This window comes from Eremomyces bilateralis (assembly GCF_010015585.1).
Source record: "Eremomyces bilateralis CBS 781.70 unplaced genomic scaffold P152scaffold_1, whole genome shotgun sequence".
Lineage (NCBI taxonomy): Eukaryota > Fungi > Ascomycota > Dothideomycetes > Eremomycetales > Eremomycetaceae > Eremomyces > Eremomyces bilateralis.
In genome coordinates, this window is record NW_022985067.1 from 2,019,214 (window position 1) to 2,037,127 (window position 17,914).

Consider the following 17,914-nt stretch of genomic DNA (forward strand, 5'->3'; position numbering starts at 1 on the left):
GGCGTACTGCTGTGACTTCAGGCTTAGTGGTTCGCTACATATACAGAATTGTGCCGCTGGCGGATTTCTTTGTTTGTAACCATGATGATATATGGTATCTTCTAGAATATATTCTATTATCCTCTTCAGCGACACGTTTTACGTATCACTGCATTCATCGCGGCGTCGACTATGCATTTCCCGATATACTTTCTTCTGCTCGTGAGCTCATGATTCGGAGCATTATTTCCAGGCATAGGGTGCTCTATCCTGTAACGGACGTCCCAATCAGGCAAGCGGGGTGAAGAACGAGGGGAGAAAGCTGGCTTATCCTTCATCGCCACCTTCCAAGGATCTGGAATAGGCAACTCGTCCAGAGCAAGGGCATCGATTTCGCTCAGCCGATCTCACCAGGGGCCGAAGTTACCCTTCCAGTTTCCACCAAGCCAATGATGGCGCTCATTAGGAATTGACCCAATGGCTTTCCTGAAAGACCAACTGCTCGATAGTACCATAGTGATCGGCGGTTGGTTCATGTCCGGTTTCGGGGTCTGCAGCGGGCGGTCTTATCCGTCCCGTCCTGCACATTACAGCCTTTCGTCCACCTTTGCTACCAATCACGGTACAAGGAAGGGCTCCGACTTGCTGTGGCATGCGGGTTAATAGTTGGTAGCTCGGCCGAAATCAAACCAGGTGCTGACTTGCACCATGCATGTGCAAGGGGGTGCATGTACGGCGATCCAACCAAGTGACGGGTCGTAACTCGTAAGTGAGGAAATTGGAATTTCGAGTTTCGCCCTTGTTTCTGATGACTGTGGCCCATTCATCGATACTTCTTCATGGGACTTGATCAATCATGACACGAGGACGTTTGGCTTCGCAGCTTAGCTTCGTTGCGCTAAACTGATGCAGACGAGGTTGTGTACATAGTCAGGTAGCAGCAGGAAATACACTACTCTAATCATGCAAGACCCTGATCGGATGGCAGCCCCGTTCGACACTTGTCTGTCCTGCTTCGCAGATCCATGGTTGAAATGCATCCTTCAAGATGGTAGCGTGTGTCGGGTTCCATGACCAGCTCACACACCGGAAGCTGAATTATTTGGAGTTGATGTGTCTAATATCGACGAAATGCCCTTGAACTTACACTGTATACTCTGAATAATGAAGGATTCCGACTTCCAAGTTATAAATGTCGAAACAGCTCAACTGAACGAACCACAGGAAGTCCTGAAAAAACCATCATAATCGACGGAATAGGAAGTATTACTGCCTTTTTACGCCAACATTTATTGCTCATATCCCAGAATAGGATTCATTCAGGCAATGCAACGAACTCTTCTGGCAAAAGTACTCGCTCGTATGGGGAAGAATTTCTACACAAGCCGAAAATCCACTTGATATCAAACGTGACGTTCAATGGAGATTCCAATTGCGATGTTCCTCATATAGCGGACCTGAAAGTTTGAAGTTACTTGTCGTAAGCTTCTTCCTCGTCTAATACTCGAACGTCCATCTCTGACAGCGTAAGCGAGGAGTTAAGAAAAAAGGTCGTGACGAGTCGAATACATCCAAAACGCTCTCAGCCCTTCGCTGCAGTACGAAACAAGTAATAGTGAGCCCGTAAACGGCTTCCTCTGCAATGAAGGCTCTGATGCTACCACCAAGTTAGGATGCCTTCTCCCAGGAAGCTTCTTTAAGCCACGCGACCGCACCACATTGTTGGTGATACGAAGGCCAAGAGGCTCTAGCACATACGTACAAGCCCCTACAGGCGCTGCTGTGCATGTGTGACTATCGTCGATCTGTAGGCTCATGTGCTCTGCGGTGGCTTTGCGATGGAATACAGCCATCTGTGGGGCATGTCAGCTGGCCATTTCACATTTCTTTAATTTGTAACCACGGTCGAGAGACAAGCCACTTGGCTCTTAGGAAAAGACCAGCAGGAGCACCGTCTTCTTGACGTGAAGCTGGTTCGCATAGCTTCTTGAGCAATAGCATTGTGATCCGAGTGGATTTCCAACTGGTGATCACCCTTGATGGCCGTAGCAGTTGAACGTTGGTGGGATTGGAGGCGACGTCGGATCTTCGTTTGCTGGAATCGATATAATTTCGAACCGATCTGAGGCGATGTAGGTGCTGTGCTTGGACAACATCAACCAAGGTAATGATGTTACCTACCACGGTATGGAAGAGGGCAATGGTGCGTCCATGTTTTGCAAGCGACAGAGCATGAGGGATCCATGGCTGCTTGGATCACCTCAGTGTCTCGCCTGTCACCATGAAGTTATCCAGCATCCAGATATCAACCTCCAGCCTCATCATGGGAGAACCGTAACTGGACGCTGCGCCGAACGGCCCCTAGGGTCTCCTAAAGCAATGACTTCTCAGACGGCTGCTCCAAGCGATGGAGGGACCCATCATGTCCGCCCCGGTGTTTAGCACACCGAATGTATCAATGCCCAGAGAGTCATCAGAATCGATAAGGCAAGCATGCCAGATCCGTGGAAGGGTGAGTCTCTTCTAGATGTAATAGAGCTGACAATGAGGATCGTTCCGCACCTACTGGACGCTGTCGTTGGTAGATTAGGACCCGTGGCTGTCATAGTCGAACAATAAGGCCCGCCATATATCAGGGTGGCTGTGGATGTCGTCACTGCGACGAGGACTTCGCTCGTCGGTGTCATTGTAGAACTCTCGAGTTGCGTCATAGTCCTGGGTTGGGAAGCGACGATGACTGCCGTTGGATTTCGTTCTATAGTGACCGTTTGCGTCACTACTTGCGGCGTTCCATTACATTGCGAGCCGGCCGGACAGCAGCCAATGCTGCTTTGCTGGCTGTTCATCCAAGAGCATGTATAGCCTGAGGGGCAGCACCTGTTTGACTTGTTCAACATGGCTCTTCACAGTCGTGGCCACGCCACCGTACCAATTCCAAACATGGAGGTTTCCACAGACTTGCTGCGCATTCGCTGGACAAATGGAAGGTATACCAGACAACACCTGTCCATCAGCCGCAATGATATAGATCGCACCGGAGAACGGTGCATATATATTCTGCTGAGGATTCGGCTCTGGATCTGCTTCTGCTACCGGGAGCGGATTGGCAATTACTGCCCGGAGTTGGTGGAGAAGGAGGAAACACACCATGATACCAGCCAAGGAGGGTGTGCCAGACATAGCATCAGCTATAAATCGGAAAAATGAGGAGCAAGACGCCATTGTTGCAGAGATAGCATTAACAAAAAATGAAGATAATCAAGAGATCAACTTCGATCGACGGTGCAGACTGGATTGCCGCAAGGCTGATATTAATTCCCCGCTTCCCCAATACCAAACTTAACGACATCAAGCTGCCCCAGTCTGAATCGCTGTATTCCATTTTGAGCTGCTGCATTGGCCGGGGAAACCTTAGACAGTAGGTCAGGAGGGCAGCGAGACAGAAAGCAGCCGACTGATTAGGACGACGGGTCCAGGTTTACTGCATCTGAACCGGGACATGATAGAGCTGTCAGGTGCAGAATTGCAGAAATCGAAATATGATGGGATGTCCCGGATATCCGGGTTCGCTATAATTGGTGGAGCCGAGTTGATACAACGAAATCTACAACATCCATCCTTCAGGATGGTCTTGTGACAAAATAATGGTGTGGTGAATTTGACCCAACCTTGCTCGCATTTAGATCTGTACGTTTGACTTGACAAGGAAACGAGACATAGAGAAGAGACACAGAGAAGAGACCCCAGAAATGAGACGCAAATAAGAGACATATATCTCTGACTTAATGTTGGATTTGGATTATTTGGAAACCGCGAATAGTTTGTCGGATTTCACGATACAAAACGAAGCTGAAGGAGGTAAAAGGAGGAGTGATCACGTGATAGCGCTCCGAGTGCGTGAAGCCCGAGATCCTCCTCGCGTCGCATCGTTGGTATCATCAGGATAACAAACACACCAACACCAACACCGATGACCAAACGTACTTACCAAGCCCAATTTGAGCTTCCGTGAAGCGCAGTCCCACAGCCAAAACCCATCATGGTCTTATGGCGCCGCTTTTCGAACCCCTACTCATCGCGCTCGTTAGGACATGACGGCACCGCGTGGTTCGTCATGTCCGCTTTACCCAGCTTATTGCTTTCGTGATTCTCCCACACATTTTTCTTGGGTCAAGTTGTCTGTTGCGGACATCCATCATCTCCGCGCCGTGTCCGGTTTTCAAGGTTTGTAAAGTAAAGCCGATGAACCACCCGAGCCACCGCTGATACATGGAGGGCATACAGACCAAGCGGTATATTTCTACAACAACCACCCTGTTCAATTCGTCCGCGTCGTCGGCCTGGTCGTTGCGATTAGCGACCCTGCGCCGAACCTCCTCCTGCTAACGATTGACGATGGATCTGGTGCAACGATTGAGGTGAAGATCCCTAACCGGATTCCTGCCACCGCAATCGGCGAGCCGAATGATTTGGAGAATGTGATGGTCGAACGTCCCCAGATGGGTGTCCCTCGCATTACGGTCGACTCGGTAGAACTGGATATTGGTACGGTCGTCAAGGTTAAATGCACTATCGATTGTTTTCGGCGTGTCAGGCAGTTGATATTGAAACGAATGAGCATTATTGGAACTACGGCGGAGGAAGTTGCCGCCTGGGATGAAATGTGTCTATACCGATCCCAAGTACTCGATCAACCATGGGTTGTCTCTTCTGAGCGACAAGCGAAGTTGGAACGTCGAGCTCGACACAAAGAACGACAACGGATTCGGGAGCAGCTCCAGAATCGAGGTCAAAGGAACCCACTGGCCCCACGAGCTACAAACGGCTCCCTTGGCAAGAAGAGACCAGGTGAAACGACATACGATGCTAGCCAGGAGAAGGAATGGAACCGTATGGAGGAAGCGGCGCAGTTGAATCAAGGCGCGCTAATATGAGATTGAGACCAGGGCAGATTCTTTGGGGACTTGGAAGGTGGCAACTGGATGTATGTTATTATAGTCTAATGGGTTCAAGCCTTTTAAGGATGCAATAAGGATATAATCCCTAAAGCATGATTAAGTGGTGAAATAATTCGAAGGTAAGTAGCGTTTGAAGGACGCTTTGGGGTCTGGGGACTGTCCTCCCAAATTTTTTATGTGACTGGGGAACCACTTACAGCCAATCACAGCGCCTGAAGACCGACCAGGGCTCTCCAGAAATTTGATGCTTCAACTTCACCATGAAAAGCTCCAATATTAATGCTTCTTCCAGATTCAACCTTTTCGTATTGGCCAAGTGTGCGCTCTTGAAATCTTGCAATCAACTCAGGCGGATCAATTACTTGCCAACACCCATCTCTTGCGCTCACTGTTTTCCGAAACGCTGCATCATGTCTCAATCCCTCGTTGATGGACCACGGAGTCCTTCCAGCAAGAAGCGAAAGCCGGAGCGCGAGGCGCTACACGCCTCTCCGACAAAGAAACAGAGGAAGGAAAAGGAACGGTCCAAAAACATTGATGCGAAGTCAACATCGAATGGCGTGGGAAGCAATGCGGATCCCTCCTCTCACGCGGCATCCAGCGTCGCAATCACATCGCAAGAATCGACGACACAAATTCCCACCTCAACGGACTCCACCGACGAACCTTCCCCTCTCTGCATGGAAACCTATTCCATGTATCTTCCCCTCGCCCCTATCTGCCAAACCCAGCCGCTAGACGCGATCTGCGCCGAACATTTGTCTCCCCTTCTCCTCGCCTATCACCATCGTATGAAAGCCGTGGTGCTCGCATACGAGAACGTTCGATTATCGGACGATGACGGGTCACAAGATGCCACGATACAGTCCAAAGCCGTCAATGAACAAGCATCAACGTTCGTCTGGGCCACGGCCGATTTTCTCCTCTTTCGTCCGAAGCGAGGGCAACAGTTGGAAGGTTGGATAACCCTCCAGAACGACAGCCACATTGGCCTGACGTGTTGGAACCTGATCAATGCGAGCATTGAGCGGAAGAGACTGCCAGAATCATGGACTTGGATCGATCATGTCCTTGTGGAGGGCGAGGATTTCTCTACGGTCCCTTCCATACCGAAGGGTAAGCACGGCTCCGGGCATTACATCGATGGCAAAGGACGGGAGCTGGGGGACACGTTATCGTTCACCGTGGCGGACTACGAGTACCTATGGATGTCCGAAGCCGAGCGTGGTCTTCTCCGTATTGAAGGGACATTGTTGGATGACATTGGAGAAGAATCAGCTCGGGAAACAACCGGGAAGAGGAGAACACATGGGAAGGGGTCAAAAGCGGGCACAATAAAAAAGACGAGTGAGAATGGTCGGCGCATTGATATGAAACGGCGATCAATTCTCAAAGAGCGACCTGCTGCAAGTTAAAGGCCCCCAGGCATCCGCATTCCAAACAGCATTGCTTCCTCTTAGCAATCCGAAGCCTACTTTCTCCAGTCCTCTTCGAATTTCCTTTGCTAGGAAGTGAAATGGTACAGTCAGTTGAGGTAGAGTACGGCAGCGGACCATGCACCCCTCAATTGACCAGACCAACAACTTACATCACATGATGAATCAGGCAGCAAACATTTCATGTCACGTGTTCAGGCTGCAACAGCCTCACTCATACCTCACTCATCTATCCATGATGTGCTTGGAACTGCCTATCACTCTTCGTGCAACCCTCAACTGCAGCTTTGCTTGACATCCAACTGGAAGCACTGCAGCGCAGTACCGTGATGGTCCAATCCGTTTTACCAGGACGGAAAACTTCAGTCTAAGTTCCAAACACTCCAACTGTTATGCCATCAAGAGACCTGGTGCCAACTTAGCAGGACCTCGTTTCCTGAGTATGACCAATTTCACTCCTTATGCCTGGCTACTTCTTTCACATTGCTTTGGAACTCTATGAAACCAACGCTCCAGAGCTCCCGTGCAAATCTGATGCGACCGTCTTCGTTCCTCCTCCGACCACCGATATCTTCGATTCTTCACTGCCCATGCATGGTGTGGACTCGTGGACCGCCAGGCCAAGCTTAGAGAGGAACCGAATACAGATCGGTGGAGATAATTTCGGAACACCCTCCGACACAGAACCGCTAGAACCGAGCACTCGAATCGAATCCACACCACACTCTTCTGTTAGCCACCATCCAGCGGACGTTGAGGGATTAGCAAACGCCAAGAAAGATTGGAGGTTTGGCCCGGTCACAATACAGAGCATCGAGATGGAGCCCTTGGAGGACCGAGGGGGCCGTCTACGAGGCAAGTCATTCGCAAATGCCGGCGAGTCTGCCTCGGACGGCCTATCAACCCGTGGCCGCTACGTGCCGTCGAATGGAAAAGACACCGATGTCGGCTGGGGAATTGTGCATTTGTACAGGGAGTCCCAGGCAACCTCAGGCCTTGACAGCAAGGACGCAGCAACCGCTCACACGATAGCCCAGAATGCGAAAACCGAAGGGGAAGCAGGCGCTTCGTTCGATGCGGAGACATGCACCACATTATGCATAGTAGCAGTGCCGTCATACATGACTCCCTCCGATCTTCTGGGTTATCTTGGGGAGGAAACACGCGACGCGGTCAGTCAGTTTCGGCTGATTAAGACAGGACGAGCAAACAAATATATGGTCCTCATGAAGTTCCGTCATCCCAAGATCGCAAAGCGGTGGCAGCGGGAATGGAATGGAAAGGCGTTCAACAGTATGGATGTAAGCATAGCCACTCCCATTCACAGCCTAGCACTAATCCCTACTTGTAGCCGGAGACATGTCACGTCGTATTCGTCAAGTCAATCAATTTCCAGACGCCGGGGACCGGTCGAGGACCGTCAAGCTTTCCCACGATGACCGATGACCCCTTCACCCCAACCGCCGATTCGAAGCCGACCGCGCCGCTACCCTCTGGCGCGAATTCTAGCTCGCTTATCTCGAAGCCGTTGCCGCCACCGACACCATCTCTGGTCGAGCTCCCGACTTGTCCGGTCTGTTTGGAGCGCATGGACGAGACTTCCGGACTGTTGACGATTCTCTGCCAACATGTCTTCCATTGCGCATGCCTGGAGAAGTGGAGGGGAAGTGGCTGTCCGGTTTGTCGGTATACTCAAAACGATGCGGTTAACGGTCGCATGATCGGTGATGCATCAGACAATCAATGTAGCGTTTGTGGATCAACCTCGAACCTTTGGATATGGTCGGTGCCTCGTACTTTCCGCTCGAAGCGTTGCTAACGGCTACTAGTTTGATATGCGGAAACGTCGGCTGCGGCCGATACGACTCGGCTCACGCGTTCGCGCATTACGAAGCGACATCGCACAGCTTTGCTATGGATATTGCGTCCCAGCACGTCTGGGACTATGTGGGCGACGGCTATGTTCACCGACTGGTCCAAAACAAGGCCGATGGGAAACTGGTGGACTTGCCTGCTGCATACCCCCACACGTCGGCCCATGCAAACGGAGGCATGGTGGCCATGGGCGCAGATACGGTTCCTCGGGAGAAGCTTGACAATATGGGCCTCGAATACACGTACCTATTGACAAGTCAGCTCGACAGTCAACGACTTTACTTTGAGGAACAGCTGGAACGTGCAGTTGACAAAGCTTCGAAGGCGGCAGCGGCAGCGGAAAAGGCAGATGCAGCAGTCCAATCCCTGTCAGAAAAGCTGGCTGCGGTGACCGTAGCTGGTGACGAGGATCGCAAGGCTATCGGAAGTTTGGAGAAAGAAGGGCTGCGCATGTCGAAACGAGTGGAGAAAGGAGATGCCCTAGCCAGACGCTTTGAGAAGGACTGGAATGAAGAGAAGACGATGAACAAAGCCTTGTTTGAGAAAGTGAAGTTCCTGGATCATCGAATGAAGGATGTCACAGAGAAATGTGAGAAGCTGGAGGCGGAGAAAAAGGATCTTGAGGAACAGAATCGGGACCTCAGTTTCTTCATCAGCTCGTCAGAGAAACTTAGGCACGAGGGAGTGGAGGAGGATGTCAAAGAGGGGTTTCTTGAGGTGCCTGCTACACAACAAGGGGGTGGGAAGCGGAAAGGTAGAAAGCATTGAACGATGCGATGGGGATACTTGCATTATTGGCGCCTGATGGACTCGTTTGTTCCGGCAAAGGCGATGAACGTTATACCCCAGCATTTTCGAGGAGTATGAGTTGGGGTCTGCATATATTCAATGGTATCAACCGACCTAGAGCACGCTACTATCAACAGTGAGAGTCCAATAGATATTGTCTGATAAATCCCCATTCTAGGCATTTGAATCTCGTGAACCAATAATATTACGTAGTTTATTTCGGCTTCGTAAGCCAACCACAGAGTGCAATTAAATACCAATTTCAGCCAATCACCAGAAATATTAATGAAGGCATCCAATAAGAAGCCGTCTATAAATACATTATAAACCAATCCATAACTAGAAATATCCATGTGGGTGGATCAATTATGTCTGCTTCGAAGTTCCCGTAAATATTCTATACCAAGTTCCATACGGTACTCATGCCACTCAATTCGGTCTGAGTAGTAGTGATTAGGTCCGCTGAGATGGTCTTCAAATTCAGCGAGCAAGTTTGAAATTCATCCGTGGAGCAATGTGCTAACTGGATGGAAACCGAGCAGATCAGAATTGAGGCACCGCTTAGAAGTTCTACTGGCTGTGAAGGGTAGTTTCATGAATATCTCGGGGTACTATGTGTACATACAGGATAATCGTTGCACAGGATACCGTAATAGGATGGGATTAGGGCCCCATGACATTAAGCGCCGCAACATTATTCTCGTTCTGATATCCTCTCATTACCGGCGTGAATCATACGAACACCATGAGTTTAACAATAAACGAAGCGCCTGCCCTGAATTACCCCTTTCATCAACGCCATGTGAAAGCCTGCATTCGGATTCTGAAAGGAAACTCCGAATCTCGATCCTATAACGCCAGCGCAATGCCGGCGATGGCGAAGACGGCTCCGAGGATCGAAGAGGATCCATAGCTAGCCGCGCTCCCGTCAACGGTACTAGGATCCGCGCTCGGGGTTGCCGTGTTGCCGCCTCTGCCAGTCGTAGTGCCCGGACCGACGACACTCGTCCGCGTCACAATACCCGTCTGACTCGTCTGGCTCGTTGCCGAGGAGGAGGAGTTGGAGAAGATCGGGGACGATGAAACGGGGGGGCCGGAGCTACTTGGAGACGATGATGCTGGGGTGGAGAGAGTTGGGGATGTGCTGATGTTGTTCGGCGATGAAGGAGACGGGATAGGATCGATGGGGAGGATGGAGAAGGTGCCCTCCGATGTAGTGCCTTGTGCCAGAACGGCAGGGAGGGTTGCGAGGATGGTGGCGATAAAGAAGCGCATTGTGAATTCGAGATCAGCCCAATAGGATGTGTCTAGACGGCAGAGGACAATGTAGGATGATCAACGATGCTAGGATTCTCGGAGGAGGTAAGGGAGGAATATGGTGTGTTGTTTAGTGGAAACAGGAATGAAGGTTCAATGGATAGAAGAAGAATCGAGGCGGAAACGGAAGAAGGGATCGGGAAGTTATATGAACGCTGCGGAATATCGAATGGCAAGTTTGTGTTGCACATCCACACGGAATCGACCAAAATAAATCAACATCAATACGGAAGGTGGCGCAGGGGGATTGAGGTGACGAACCCGGACATTAGATAGACCAGACTACTGAACCCAGTCGAATCGACTATCCATACTCCGTAGAGGCTAGAGGCGTATCTAACTAACAGTTTTCACTGGATGAAGCCAGCGGAGAGGAGGCTGGGCTGGTTCTCAACGGTTTCGGTTGCGATCTTCGTTTCCGATCTCTCCCCGCCACTACGAGTCTGCCAGCACTATCCCGCCACATGTGTGTCGTAATGGTCTACTGGAGGTCCGAAGCGGCAAAATACTCAAACACAAAGAACCATCAACCATGCAATGCGTCTTTGTTGGCCAGTCAATGTCCTCTTCATGTTCCGCTCTGGTATGCGACTCGCCGGAGGGGTTGGGTTGCTAGGGACACAAATGCACTCCCAGCCAACCAGATATCGGAGCGTGAGGCCCTACTTCCAATATGACGCGTCACAAAGGCCAACCCCACCTCTCCATTCTACAGCATTAAACAAGCACAGGCTGCAGTATCCGTACTCCATATACATATTTGTTGGTCTGTCCCCTGTGAAGGGTCCTGAACATAGGCGGACCCCGATATGGAACAGAAGGTCAATATTTGTACCGTTCGGTAGAGGCGCCTATTCTATTCTGTTGTGGTGTACAACTCTATTATACCGTCATGGAGCCAAAGCCTTCACGAGAAGTCAACCTTCCATCCCTTGGTAATATAAAGACCAGGGTCCTTCACCACAGCCCAGGCAGCCTTGCCACCCTGCCCAGAGTGGAATTGGAGCTCGCTGCGTTGTCGGCTGCCGCTCTCCTTCTCTCCCTCTTCGGAGATAATCACCGATTCCTTGTTTTTCCAATCGCTGGGGGCACCAACGACCACAATGCGTTCAACACGCACATGAGACATGGATTTCAAGTACGATGCAGTCTTCGAACCCCGATCCGAAATGTCCTCCGAGGTGAGTAACCCTGTCGATGCCTCGTACCTGAACGTTCTGTGGATATGGGCGCCTTGTTGGTAGTCAAACGTCTCTCCGTCATCCAGGTAGAGCGACCCTTCAGCATCTCCCGATTTTCCGAGCACAACAACCAGAGTAATGGGATCGAACTTCATCAAGCCGCTGCTGCGCCTCGGTCGATCGCGTCGAGGGATGATGTGTCCTCCTTGCATCAACAGTGGGATCTTCTCCAACGGCGCCGGGACCGTCTTATAGCCTTTTCCTGAATAGATGGCATAGTCAAAATAGTCGTAGTATGTTTCATCATCGCCAAGGTATATGTCCACGCTCTCCGCTCCTTCCGTGACGACCGGCTTGGCCAGCAGTCCGGTACTGCCGAGATACAGCTGGTCATCAATGGCAAATCCGTTTTCGTCGCTAGGATGCACGAAGAAGTTGGGGCGGACAATGGGAGTCCCCGCGACGCTGGCTTCGCGAAAAGCGGTATACCATGCCGGCAACAATGAATAACGTAACCGCAGCGCCTGCGCCATGATCTCGGTGTACGGAGAACCGGCGACATATGGTTCACGACGGCGGGTATCAATGTGGGCATGGGCTATGACACGGTTAGCCTCCTATGTGAACCGTGGTGATTTTGCATACCTCTGAAAAATGGATAAAAGGCACCGGCCTGATACCATCGAGTCAATAGCTCCTTGCTCGGATTACCGAAAAAGCCACCCACATCTGCGCCAGCAAAAGGATATCCCGAGATTCCGTTGTTTAGGGTCATCGGGATTGACGCAGCAAGGTGACCCCAATGTGCCTGGTTGTCTCCAGTCCACATGGGTCCAACTCGTTGAGATCCAGCGGAGAAAGCGCGAGTCAAGACGAACGGACGTCGAACTTCGCCTTTCTTCCGCTCCAGAAGTGCCTCGTAGGTAGCATTGTGGAACGTTAAGCCGTTGATGTTGTGGACATCACGATGCTCCCAATTGCCGTGATGCAGATTGTCCTTCGGCATCGTCGTTTCCGGGCCGTTAAAGACCGATGGTTCGTTCATGTCGTTCCAGATGAACGTGTTTGGAGACGATCCTACGAACTTGTCGTACTTGAAGAGTCCCTTCCACCATGAAATCGCGGCCGGGTTGAAGCAGTCGACCCAATGTGACGAGCCTGGCCAGCACCACCCCTCATAGATATTGCCATCCTTATTGTTCACCGCCAGCTGTTTCTTCTTGAGATCATCGACCACCGGGTAACTGTCCACATTCTTGATGTGCGGGTCGATAATCGCCACCAGCTTTCGATCGTGCTTGTCGAGGTGGGATGTCATTTTCTGCGGGTTCGGGAACGTCATCGGATCGAAGGTGAAATACTTCTTCTCATGAGTATACTCAATGTCCAACCAAAGGACGTCGAACGGGATATTGTGCTTGTCGAACTTTCGAGCCACATCCATCACATCCTCATCGCTCACGTAATTCCACCGGCATTGGTGATATCCGATGGCGAACGATTGCGGAAGTTGAGAGTAGCCCGTCAATTCGGAATAGGCCTGCACCACCTTCTGTGGGCTGGGTCCAAGGAACACAAATACATCGAGGAGGCCGCTTTCGGAGAACCAATGCGTCTGGGTGGTGGTGGTGGATTTGACTCCGAGTGCAAGTGGGTTGACGGCCGGGCGAGACTTGACGATATCGACCCACGTCTCGGCGGCATTGAGCCAGAAGACCCCAACGGTCGAGTCTTTCCGATGTGCTTGCATGAACGGGATCGCTCCATAGAGCGTCATAGGGCTGTCCAGCTCGTATTCGAAGACGTCGGAATTGTACATGCGGTACGGTTCTTTGTAGTTGCCATCCCCTCCTCGAGTCTGTTTTAGGGACATGGAGCTAGCATGTTCGGGGATGCCGTAGACATGTTCATATCCGCTGAACGTGATGTCAAGTCCAACGCTTTCCGGGCCTCTGGGTTTAGAATCGGTGTTCCCGCCAAAGGATTCATCCCACCACGTACTCTCATCCTCGGGCGGGACCGCAGGGTCGGCCTCAGCCGCCGAGCTCTCCCCTTCTGGAGGAGCCTCTTGTTTGGTTCGCCAGTGTTCGACGTTCATCAACCCGCGGCTATTGAACAAGATATGTGATGTCCCATCTCGACGGAAGTCCAACGAGAAGGGGGCGTGGGTGATGATGGCCTCGAATTTCCCTTCGGGGCCAAAATGGACTTTCGTTGCGCCGTGCTGAATATCGCTACTCAAAGCCGCTCCTTTATTCGGGGTCAACCCGCCAGTGATGGTCCATCTCTCCGCTTCATTATACCTCTCCTTCCTCGCCTTGCTACCATGTCGTAGCACAATGTCTCCTTTCTGGCGTTTCTCTTCATCAATAGTAACGCGAGCAGTTCCGGACTCGAGGAATGTGACCGTGAGTGGAAGTCGGACCGAGTCTCCTGTTCTCGAGATGGTCTTGACCACGGTACCCGTCAATTGGCCATTCGAGAGGGAGATGGTGGCCGGATCTAGGTTGTATGGCGAATCCCAATTCGAGGACGCTTCGGCGGTGTCCGCATATGCTCGATTACGTTTGCAAAAGCCGGATTGATCGCAAGTTTTGAAGTTCTCGTGCTTCACCGTTACTGTGTCCTGTCAGCAATGATGACAGCCCATAAGGACCGAAGCACCTACAGACGGGAGTAAAGCAATAGAAAAGAAGGACAATAAAAGGAACGAAACTCGCCCAACCGCGAGTGAAAGGCGACAATGAATTCATCGCTACATGTGGGTGTATGCGGTCAACAATCCGACATACTTAACTACAAGACACAAAACACTTTCAAGGTAGTTGTCAAGGAGTGAGACCAGGTGTCGGGGCTCAGGCGCGCTCCAAGCAAAGGGGGGTGTGAATGTATCACTTTCGAGTTGATATATGGACATAGCTGAGCTTCCGCCTTCGGAGTTCAGACTTCAGGCAACACAAGTCTCAACGGAAGCCTTAACTACAATGTGCGGTAACTATTAGTAATTACTAATTAGTAGCTAATTGCCCACAGCTAAATACTGACTGAGCGGAGATAGCTTCCAAGTTCCATCGGTGCACTACTGTACAGTAAACAACTCACAGCTGTACTATATGTAACTATCAGGGTCTAGAGTTTAGCTTGACAGCGTGAGACGTGAGAGGTGAGACCACACCACCACCAAGTCCACAACCCCACCAACGCATATTTCAATTCAACATTCGGCTCGCATTTTCTCCTCACATCTTGATAACCTGCTTCCTTGAACCACATTGCTATACTTGACTCCAGCACCGTTGGATTCTTCCCCTCTTCTACTCTAGCTTATTGAGATCGTGTCTTCTTGACCCAACTCACCATGTCGACCGAACAGACGTACGTTTCCCCCCGCACATCCCCCGAAACAATGGCGGTGACGCTCACCCGTTGACAGATTCATTGCCATCAAGCCTGACGGCGTTCAGGTATGATTTGCATGCGAGCACCAATTGAGGACTGGACTCTAATATGAGACCTTCTAGCGCGGCCTCGTCGGTCCCATCATCTCTCGCTTCGAGAGCCGTGGGTACGTTGATTAAATCTCCTCTCCGCCTCACACTAATACATCTGGCAGATACAAGCTCGTTGCCATCAAGCTCATGACCGCTTCCAAGGAGCATCTGGAGAACCACTATTCCGACCTGGCTGGCAAGCCTTTCTTCCCCGGTCTCATCGCCTGTAAGCTCGACGAATCCCCTACGGAACACCGCTGTGCTACCCAGGAATTCCCTACTGATTGCAACTCGATACAGACATGGGCAGCGGCCCCATCTGCGCCATGGTTTGGGAGGGACGTGAGGTTGTCAAGATGGGCCGCGCCATGTTGGGCGCAACCAACCCTCTGGCTTCCGCCCCTGGCACCATCCGTGGAGATTACTGCATCGTGAGTCTGGCTCCTTGATTCTAGGGTGACGCGTGCTAAGATATCCAGGATGTTGGACGCAATATCTGCCATGGTTCCGACAGTGTTGATGCTGCCAAGAAGGAAATTGCCCTCTGGTTCAAGCCGGAAGAGGTACAAAGCTGGAAGCCGGCACAGTTCGACTGGGTCTACGAGAAGGCCTAAATTGTCACCACGAAAGGTCTGTCACCTTCCAGTTGCAACGACTATCAAGATTGGGGGGAACCGGTTTGACCATGGTTGGCCATTCCCAGTAACGAAGATACTAGACGATCAATTCAAAAGTCATATGCATATACATTCCATGATATTATCCTGTTAGATGATGTTTGCATACCCGAGTGTGAAGCAGTCTCCAAAGATTTCCCGCAGGATTTCTGCAGATTTCCTGCAGATTTCCTAACTGCTAAGTACCGGACTAAGTTAGTTAACTAGTTACCAGTATTCCAGACTCCAGTAGGTTGTAGCTACCCCACTAAAGTTTTCAGTACATGGCGGTTGGCCACTGCTAGTACGACGTACCACAAAATCTCATCTTCCAATGTCCGAAATAAGTATTTGATTACCTGTACTATTATGTTTTCCTACACTTGATTCCTTTGACTAAATAGCCCCAGGACTTGCACGCGGACGAGTGGACGGAGAAGAAATGAACGCAGTAAGTTCGCAAGGTCGAGCCTGTCTCGGTACTTTGATCACTGACAAACATCATAGCCACATGAGTATACAGGGCCAGAGCCGGTCAACTGGGAATCAAAGGCGGAAGAGCTTGTTCAGTCCTTCATCACAGAGGAGAAGAATGTTTTTAGGAGGTACAGGATATGTTTGGCGAAGTGCCCTGAGGATTCCAGCGAGCTGACCATGTCAGAAATCACGGGGAAATCCCTCAGCTGGGCGACGAACACATTGTTCGTATCGATGGGGCGGTCTCGAATCCAATAAACCTCACGATCCATGAACTGGCCAATAAGTTCAAGCAAGCCACAATCACATCCGCTCTCCAATGTGCGGGGAATCGCCGTCATACTATGCGAACGGAGCTGCACGAGGTCCAAGGGATCGACTGGTTTGACGGCGCAGTCATGAACGGTGTTTGGACGGGACCACGAATCCGAGATGTACTACTCAAAGTAGGCCTTGATCAAAAGGCTCAAGAGGAGATGGGGTCGTGGCACGTCCAGTTTGCCTGTCTAGGGTTCGACTGCCAGGACGATTCATATTATGGATCGAGCATTTCGCTGGCAAGAGCTATGGATTATGGAAAGGATGCTATTCTCGCACTTCAAGTAAGAATGTCCCCTCAAACCTCTCGGGCATCTCGTTGACTTCTCAGCTGAATGGCAAACCCTTGCTGGCGGATTTCGGTGGACCGGTTCGTGTCCTCATCCCTGGTGTGTGTGGAGCAAGATCCGTCAAATGGGTGAGCCAGATCACCGTGACGGATCAGTCATCACCCAATTTCTATCAAACGTTCGACTACAAAGTACTTCCACCGGAAGCCACGGGTGAAAACGCCCATCTATTCTGGGATAAAGTGCCTCCGCTCATGGGACTTCCCGTCAACTCAGCAATTGCCCTCCCGAGAAATGGATCCACCGTCCATCGGGACATAGATGGGCTTATTGAGGTCAAAGGATATGCGGTTCCAGGCGGGGATAACGGACCGATCACGAAGGTTGAAATCAGCGTTGACGACGGCAACTCATGGCAGGAGGCGCAAATCACTTGTCCAAGCCCGTCCAGGTGGTGTTGGAGCTTATGGCAAGCGAGAGTGTCTCCGAACCCCGGAAAAGTTACCATCCTAAGTCGGGCCCATGACCAACGGGATATGCAAGACGGCAATTCGGTGTGGAATTTAAGGGGCGTCGCGTACAGTGGATATGGTCAAGCGAAGGATATCCACATCGTGGAATGATGGATAGAAGAACCTCTCCTCACTCGCCTTCATCTTGTTAACGCAAATGGGCGGTCGACAACATCTTCAATCAATAGACGTACGATACGTAAACCTAAATATCTCGATTAAACTTACAAGCTTAGGATCGTAGATATTATGCACTGTGCTTTCGAAGGTTGGAGTCAGTCAGGTCAGTGGCAGATGGATGTAGCTGCCTTAGTGCCTTAGTGCCTTGAGCGTGCCCACTTGCCCTCCTGCAACCAACAATCACTATTTACACCATGTGAAAGCATCGCGAACCTCCATAATTACAGCTCTTCAATCGCCGAATATCCAAAATAGCAATTTGCTACTGCCATTGATTTGCAGAGAGTTGCTGAAATGAAGGCTCTCTGAAACCATGGAATTTTCAGCATCCTGTCTGATCTTTTTCTTTCACGCGCCTTGAACCACCGACCTTGTTGCATTGTCACGACTCGACAGCGCGCATCATGGCTGATACCACTTTACCTGTGCCGATCGCCACCTTATCCCCCCTGGAA

The 17,914-nt window shown here is 50.9% G+C and overlaps 9 protein-coding genes across 9 annotated transcripts; 5 read left to right on the plus strand and 4 right to left on the minus strand.

Annotated features, from left to right (window-relative positions):
- Positions 1 to 2,124: 2,124 nt before the first annotated feature.
- P152DRAFT_22657 (uncharacterized protein) lies at positions 2,125 to 3,301 on the minus strand. The gene is made up of 2 exons (XM_033674526.1): positions 2,909 to 3,301; positions 2,125 to 2,856 (listed from the first exon to the last, which is right to left on the minus strand). The coding sequence occupies exons 1-2, from the start codon at positions 3,199 to 3,201 to the stop codon at positions 2,418 to 2,420; spliced, it is 732 nt and encodes a 243-aa protein (XP_033539166.1). The 5' UTR covers positions 3,202 to 3,301; the 3' UTR covers positions 2,125 to 2,417.
- A 66-nt stretch (positions 3,302 to 3,367) lies between these two features.
- Positions 3,368 to 3,777, minus strand: P152DRAFT_454122 (uncharacterized protein). Its single transcript, XM_033678529.1, has one exon. The coding sequence runs from the start codon at positions 3,748 to 3,750 to the stop codon at positions 3,403 to 3,405; it is 348 nt and encodes a 115-aa protein (XP_033539167.1). The 5' UTR covers positions 3,751 to 3,777; the 3' UTR covers positions 3,368 to 3,402.
- A 33-nt stretch (positions 3,778 to 3,810) lies between these two features.
- On the plus strand, positions 3,811 to 5,009 carry P152DRAFT_504746 (uncharacterized protein). Its single transcript, XM_033682389.1, has 2 exons — positions 3,811 to 4,203; positions 4,264 to 5,009. Exons 1-2 carry the CDS (start codon positions 4,071 to 4,073, stop codon positions 4,911 to 4,913), a joined length of 783 nt encoding a protein of 260 aa, XP_033539168.1. The 5' UTR covers positions 3,811 to 4,070; the 3' UTR covers positions 4,914 to 5,009.
- Positions 5,010 to 5,044: 35 nt separating this feature from the next.
- P152DRAFT_22311 (uncharacterized protein) lies at positions 5,045 to 6,629 on the plus strand. The gene is made up of 3 exons (XM_033674504.1): positions 5,045 to 5,056; positions 5,230 to 6,471; positions 6,543 to 6,629. The coding sequence occupies exon 2, from the start codon at positions 5,348 to 5,350 to the stop codon at positions 6,350 to 6,352; it is 1,005 nt and encodes a 334-aa protein (XP_033539169.1). The 5' UTR covers positions 5,045 to 5,056; positions 5,230 to 5,347; the 3' UTR covers positions 6,353 to 6,471; positions 6,543 to 6,629.
- On the plus strand, positions 6,594 to 9,028 carry P152DRAFT_22579 (zf-UBP-domain-containing protein). Its single transcript, XM_033674521.1, has 3 exons — positions 6,594 to 7,674; positions 7,725 to 8,155; positions 8,203 to 9,028. The coding sequence occupies exons 1-3, from the start codon at positions 6,835 to 6,837 to the stop codon at positions 9,014 to 9,016; spliced, it is 2,085 nt and encodes a 694-aa protein (XP_033539170.1). The 5' UTR covers positions 6,594 to 6,834; the 3' UTR covers positions 9,017 to 9,028.
- A 610-nt stretch (positions 9,029 to 9,638) lies between these two features.
- On the minus strand, positions 9,639 to 10,671 carry P152DRAFT_22314 (uncharacterized protein). Its single transcript, XM_033674505.1, has one exon. The coding sequence runs from the start codon at positions 10,310 to 10,312 to the stop codon at positions 9,887 to 9,889; it is 426 nt and encodes a 141-aa protein (XP_033539171.1). The 5' UTR covers positions 10,313 to 10,671; the 3' UTR covers positions 9,639 to 9,886.
- Positions 10,672 to 10,910: 239 nt separating this feature from the next.
- P152DRAFT_454126 (glycoside hydrolase family 31 protein) lies at positions 10,911 to 14,356 on the minus strand. Its single transcript, XM_033678530.1, has 3 exons — positions 14,204 to 14,356; positions 12,181 to 14,154; positions 10,911 to 12,133 (listed from the first exon to the last, which is right to left on the minus strand). Exons 1-3 carry the CDS (start codon positions 14,286 to 14,288, stop codon positions 11,262 to 11,264), a joined length of 2,931 nt encoding a protein of 976 aa, XP_033539172.1. The 5' UTR covers positions 14,289 to 14,356; the 3' UTR covers positions 10,911 to 11,261.
- Positions 14,357 to 14,893: 537 nt separating this feature from the next.
- Positions 14,894 to 15,640, plus strand: P152DRAFT_463654 (nucleoside diphosphate kinase-like protein; the record flags this gene model as incomplete). Its single annotated transcript, XM_033680516.1, has 6 exons — positions 14,894 to 14,910; positions 14,969 to 14,999; positions 15,057 to 15,100; positions 15,149 to 15,252; positions 15,327 to 15,457; positions 15,506 to 15,640. The coding sequence occupies 6 exons, from the start codon at positions 14,894 to 14,896 to the stop codon at positions 15,638 to 15,640; spliced, it is 462 nt and encodes a 153-aa protein (XP_033539173.1).
- Positions 15,641 to 16,041: 401 nt separating this feature from the next.
- On the plus strand, positions 16,042 to 17,484 carry P152DRAFT_454128 (sulfite oxidase). Its single transcript, XM_033678531.1, has 4 exons — positions 16,042 to 16,133; positions 16,190 to 16,287; positions 16,344 to 16,761; positions 16,809 to 17,484. Exons 1-4 carry the CDS (start codon positions 16,125 to 16,127, stop codon positions 17,388 to 17,390), a joined length of 1,107 nt encoding a protein of 368 aa, XP_033539174.1. The 5' UTR covers positions 16,042 to 16,124; the 3' UTR covers positions 17,391 to 17,484.
- Positions 17,485 to 17,914: the final 430 nt, after the last annotated feature.

Bases quoted from the DNA above. Each gene is read 5' to 3' on its own strand.
- P152DRAFT_454128 (XM_033678531.1), top strand. The intron at 16,288-16,343 runs GTACAGGATATG...TGACCATGTCAG, and splicing joins GAGAAGAATGTTTTTAGGAG to AAATCACGGGGAAATCCCTC. The intron at 16,762-16,808 runs GTAAGAATGTCC...TTGACTTCTCAG, and splicing joins ATGCTATTCTCGCACTTCAA to CTGAATGGCAAACCCTTGCT.
- P152DRAFT_454126 (XM_033678530.1), bottom strand. From the start codon at position 14,288: ATGAATTCATTGTCGCCTTTCACTCGCGGTTGGGCGAGTTTCGTTCCT. The intron at 14,155-14,203 runs GTAGGTGCTTCG...GACAGGACACAG, and splicing joins CTATTGCTTTACTCCCGTCT to TAACGGTGAAGCACGAGAAC. The intron at 12,134-12,180 runs GTATGCAAAATC...ACCGTGTCATAG, and splicing joins CTTTTATCCATTTTTCAGAG to CCCATGCCCACATTGATACC.
- P152DRAFT_454122 (XM_033678529.1), bottom strand. From the start codon at position 3,750: ATGTCTCTTATTTGCGTCTCATTTCTGGGGTCTCTTCTCTGTGTCTCT.
- P152DRAFT_22657 (XM_033674526.1), bottom strand. From the start codon at position 3,201: ATGGCGTCTTGCTCCTCATTTTTCCGATTTATAGCTGATGCTATGTCT. The intron at 2,857-2,908 runs GTACGGTGGCGT...CAAGTCAAACAG, and splicing joins AACCTCCATGTTTGGAATTG to GTGCTGCCCCTCAGGCTATA.
- P152DRAFT_22314 (XM_033674505.1), bottom strand. From the start codon at position 10,312: ATGCGCTTCTTTATCGCCACCATCCTCGCAACCCTCCCTGCCGTTCTG.
- P152DRAFT_22311 (XM_033674504.1), top strand. From the start codon at position 5,348: ATGTCTCAATCCCTCGTTGATGGACCACGGAGTCCTTCCAGCAAGAAG.
- P152DRAFT_22579 (XM_033674521.1), top strand. From the start codon at position 6,835: ATGCCTGGCTACTTCTTTCACATTGCTTTGGAACTCTATGAAACCAAC. The intron at 7,675-7,724 runs GTAAGCATAGCC...CCCTACTTGTAG, and splicing joins AGGCGTTCAACAGTATGGAT to CCGGAGACATGTCACGTCGT. The intron at 8,156-8,202 runs GTCGGTGCCTCG...AACGGCTACTAG, and splicing joins ACCTCGAACCTTTGGATATG to TTTGATATGCGGAAACGTCG.
- P152DRAFT_504746 (XM_033682389.1), top strand. From the start codon at position 4,071: ATGACGGCACCGCGTGGTTCGTCATGTCCGCTTTACCCAGCTTATTGC. The intron at 4,204-4,263 runs GTTTGTAAAGTA...GAGGGCATACAG, and splicing joins CGCCGTGTCCGGTTTTCAAG to ACCAAGCGGTATATTTCTAC.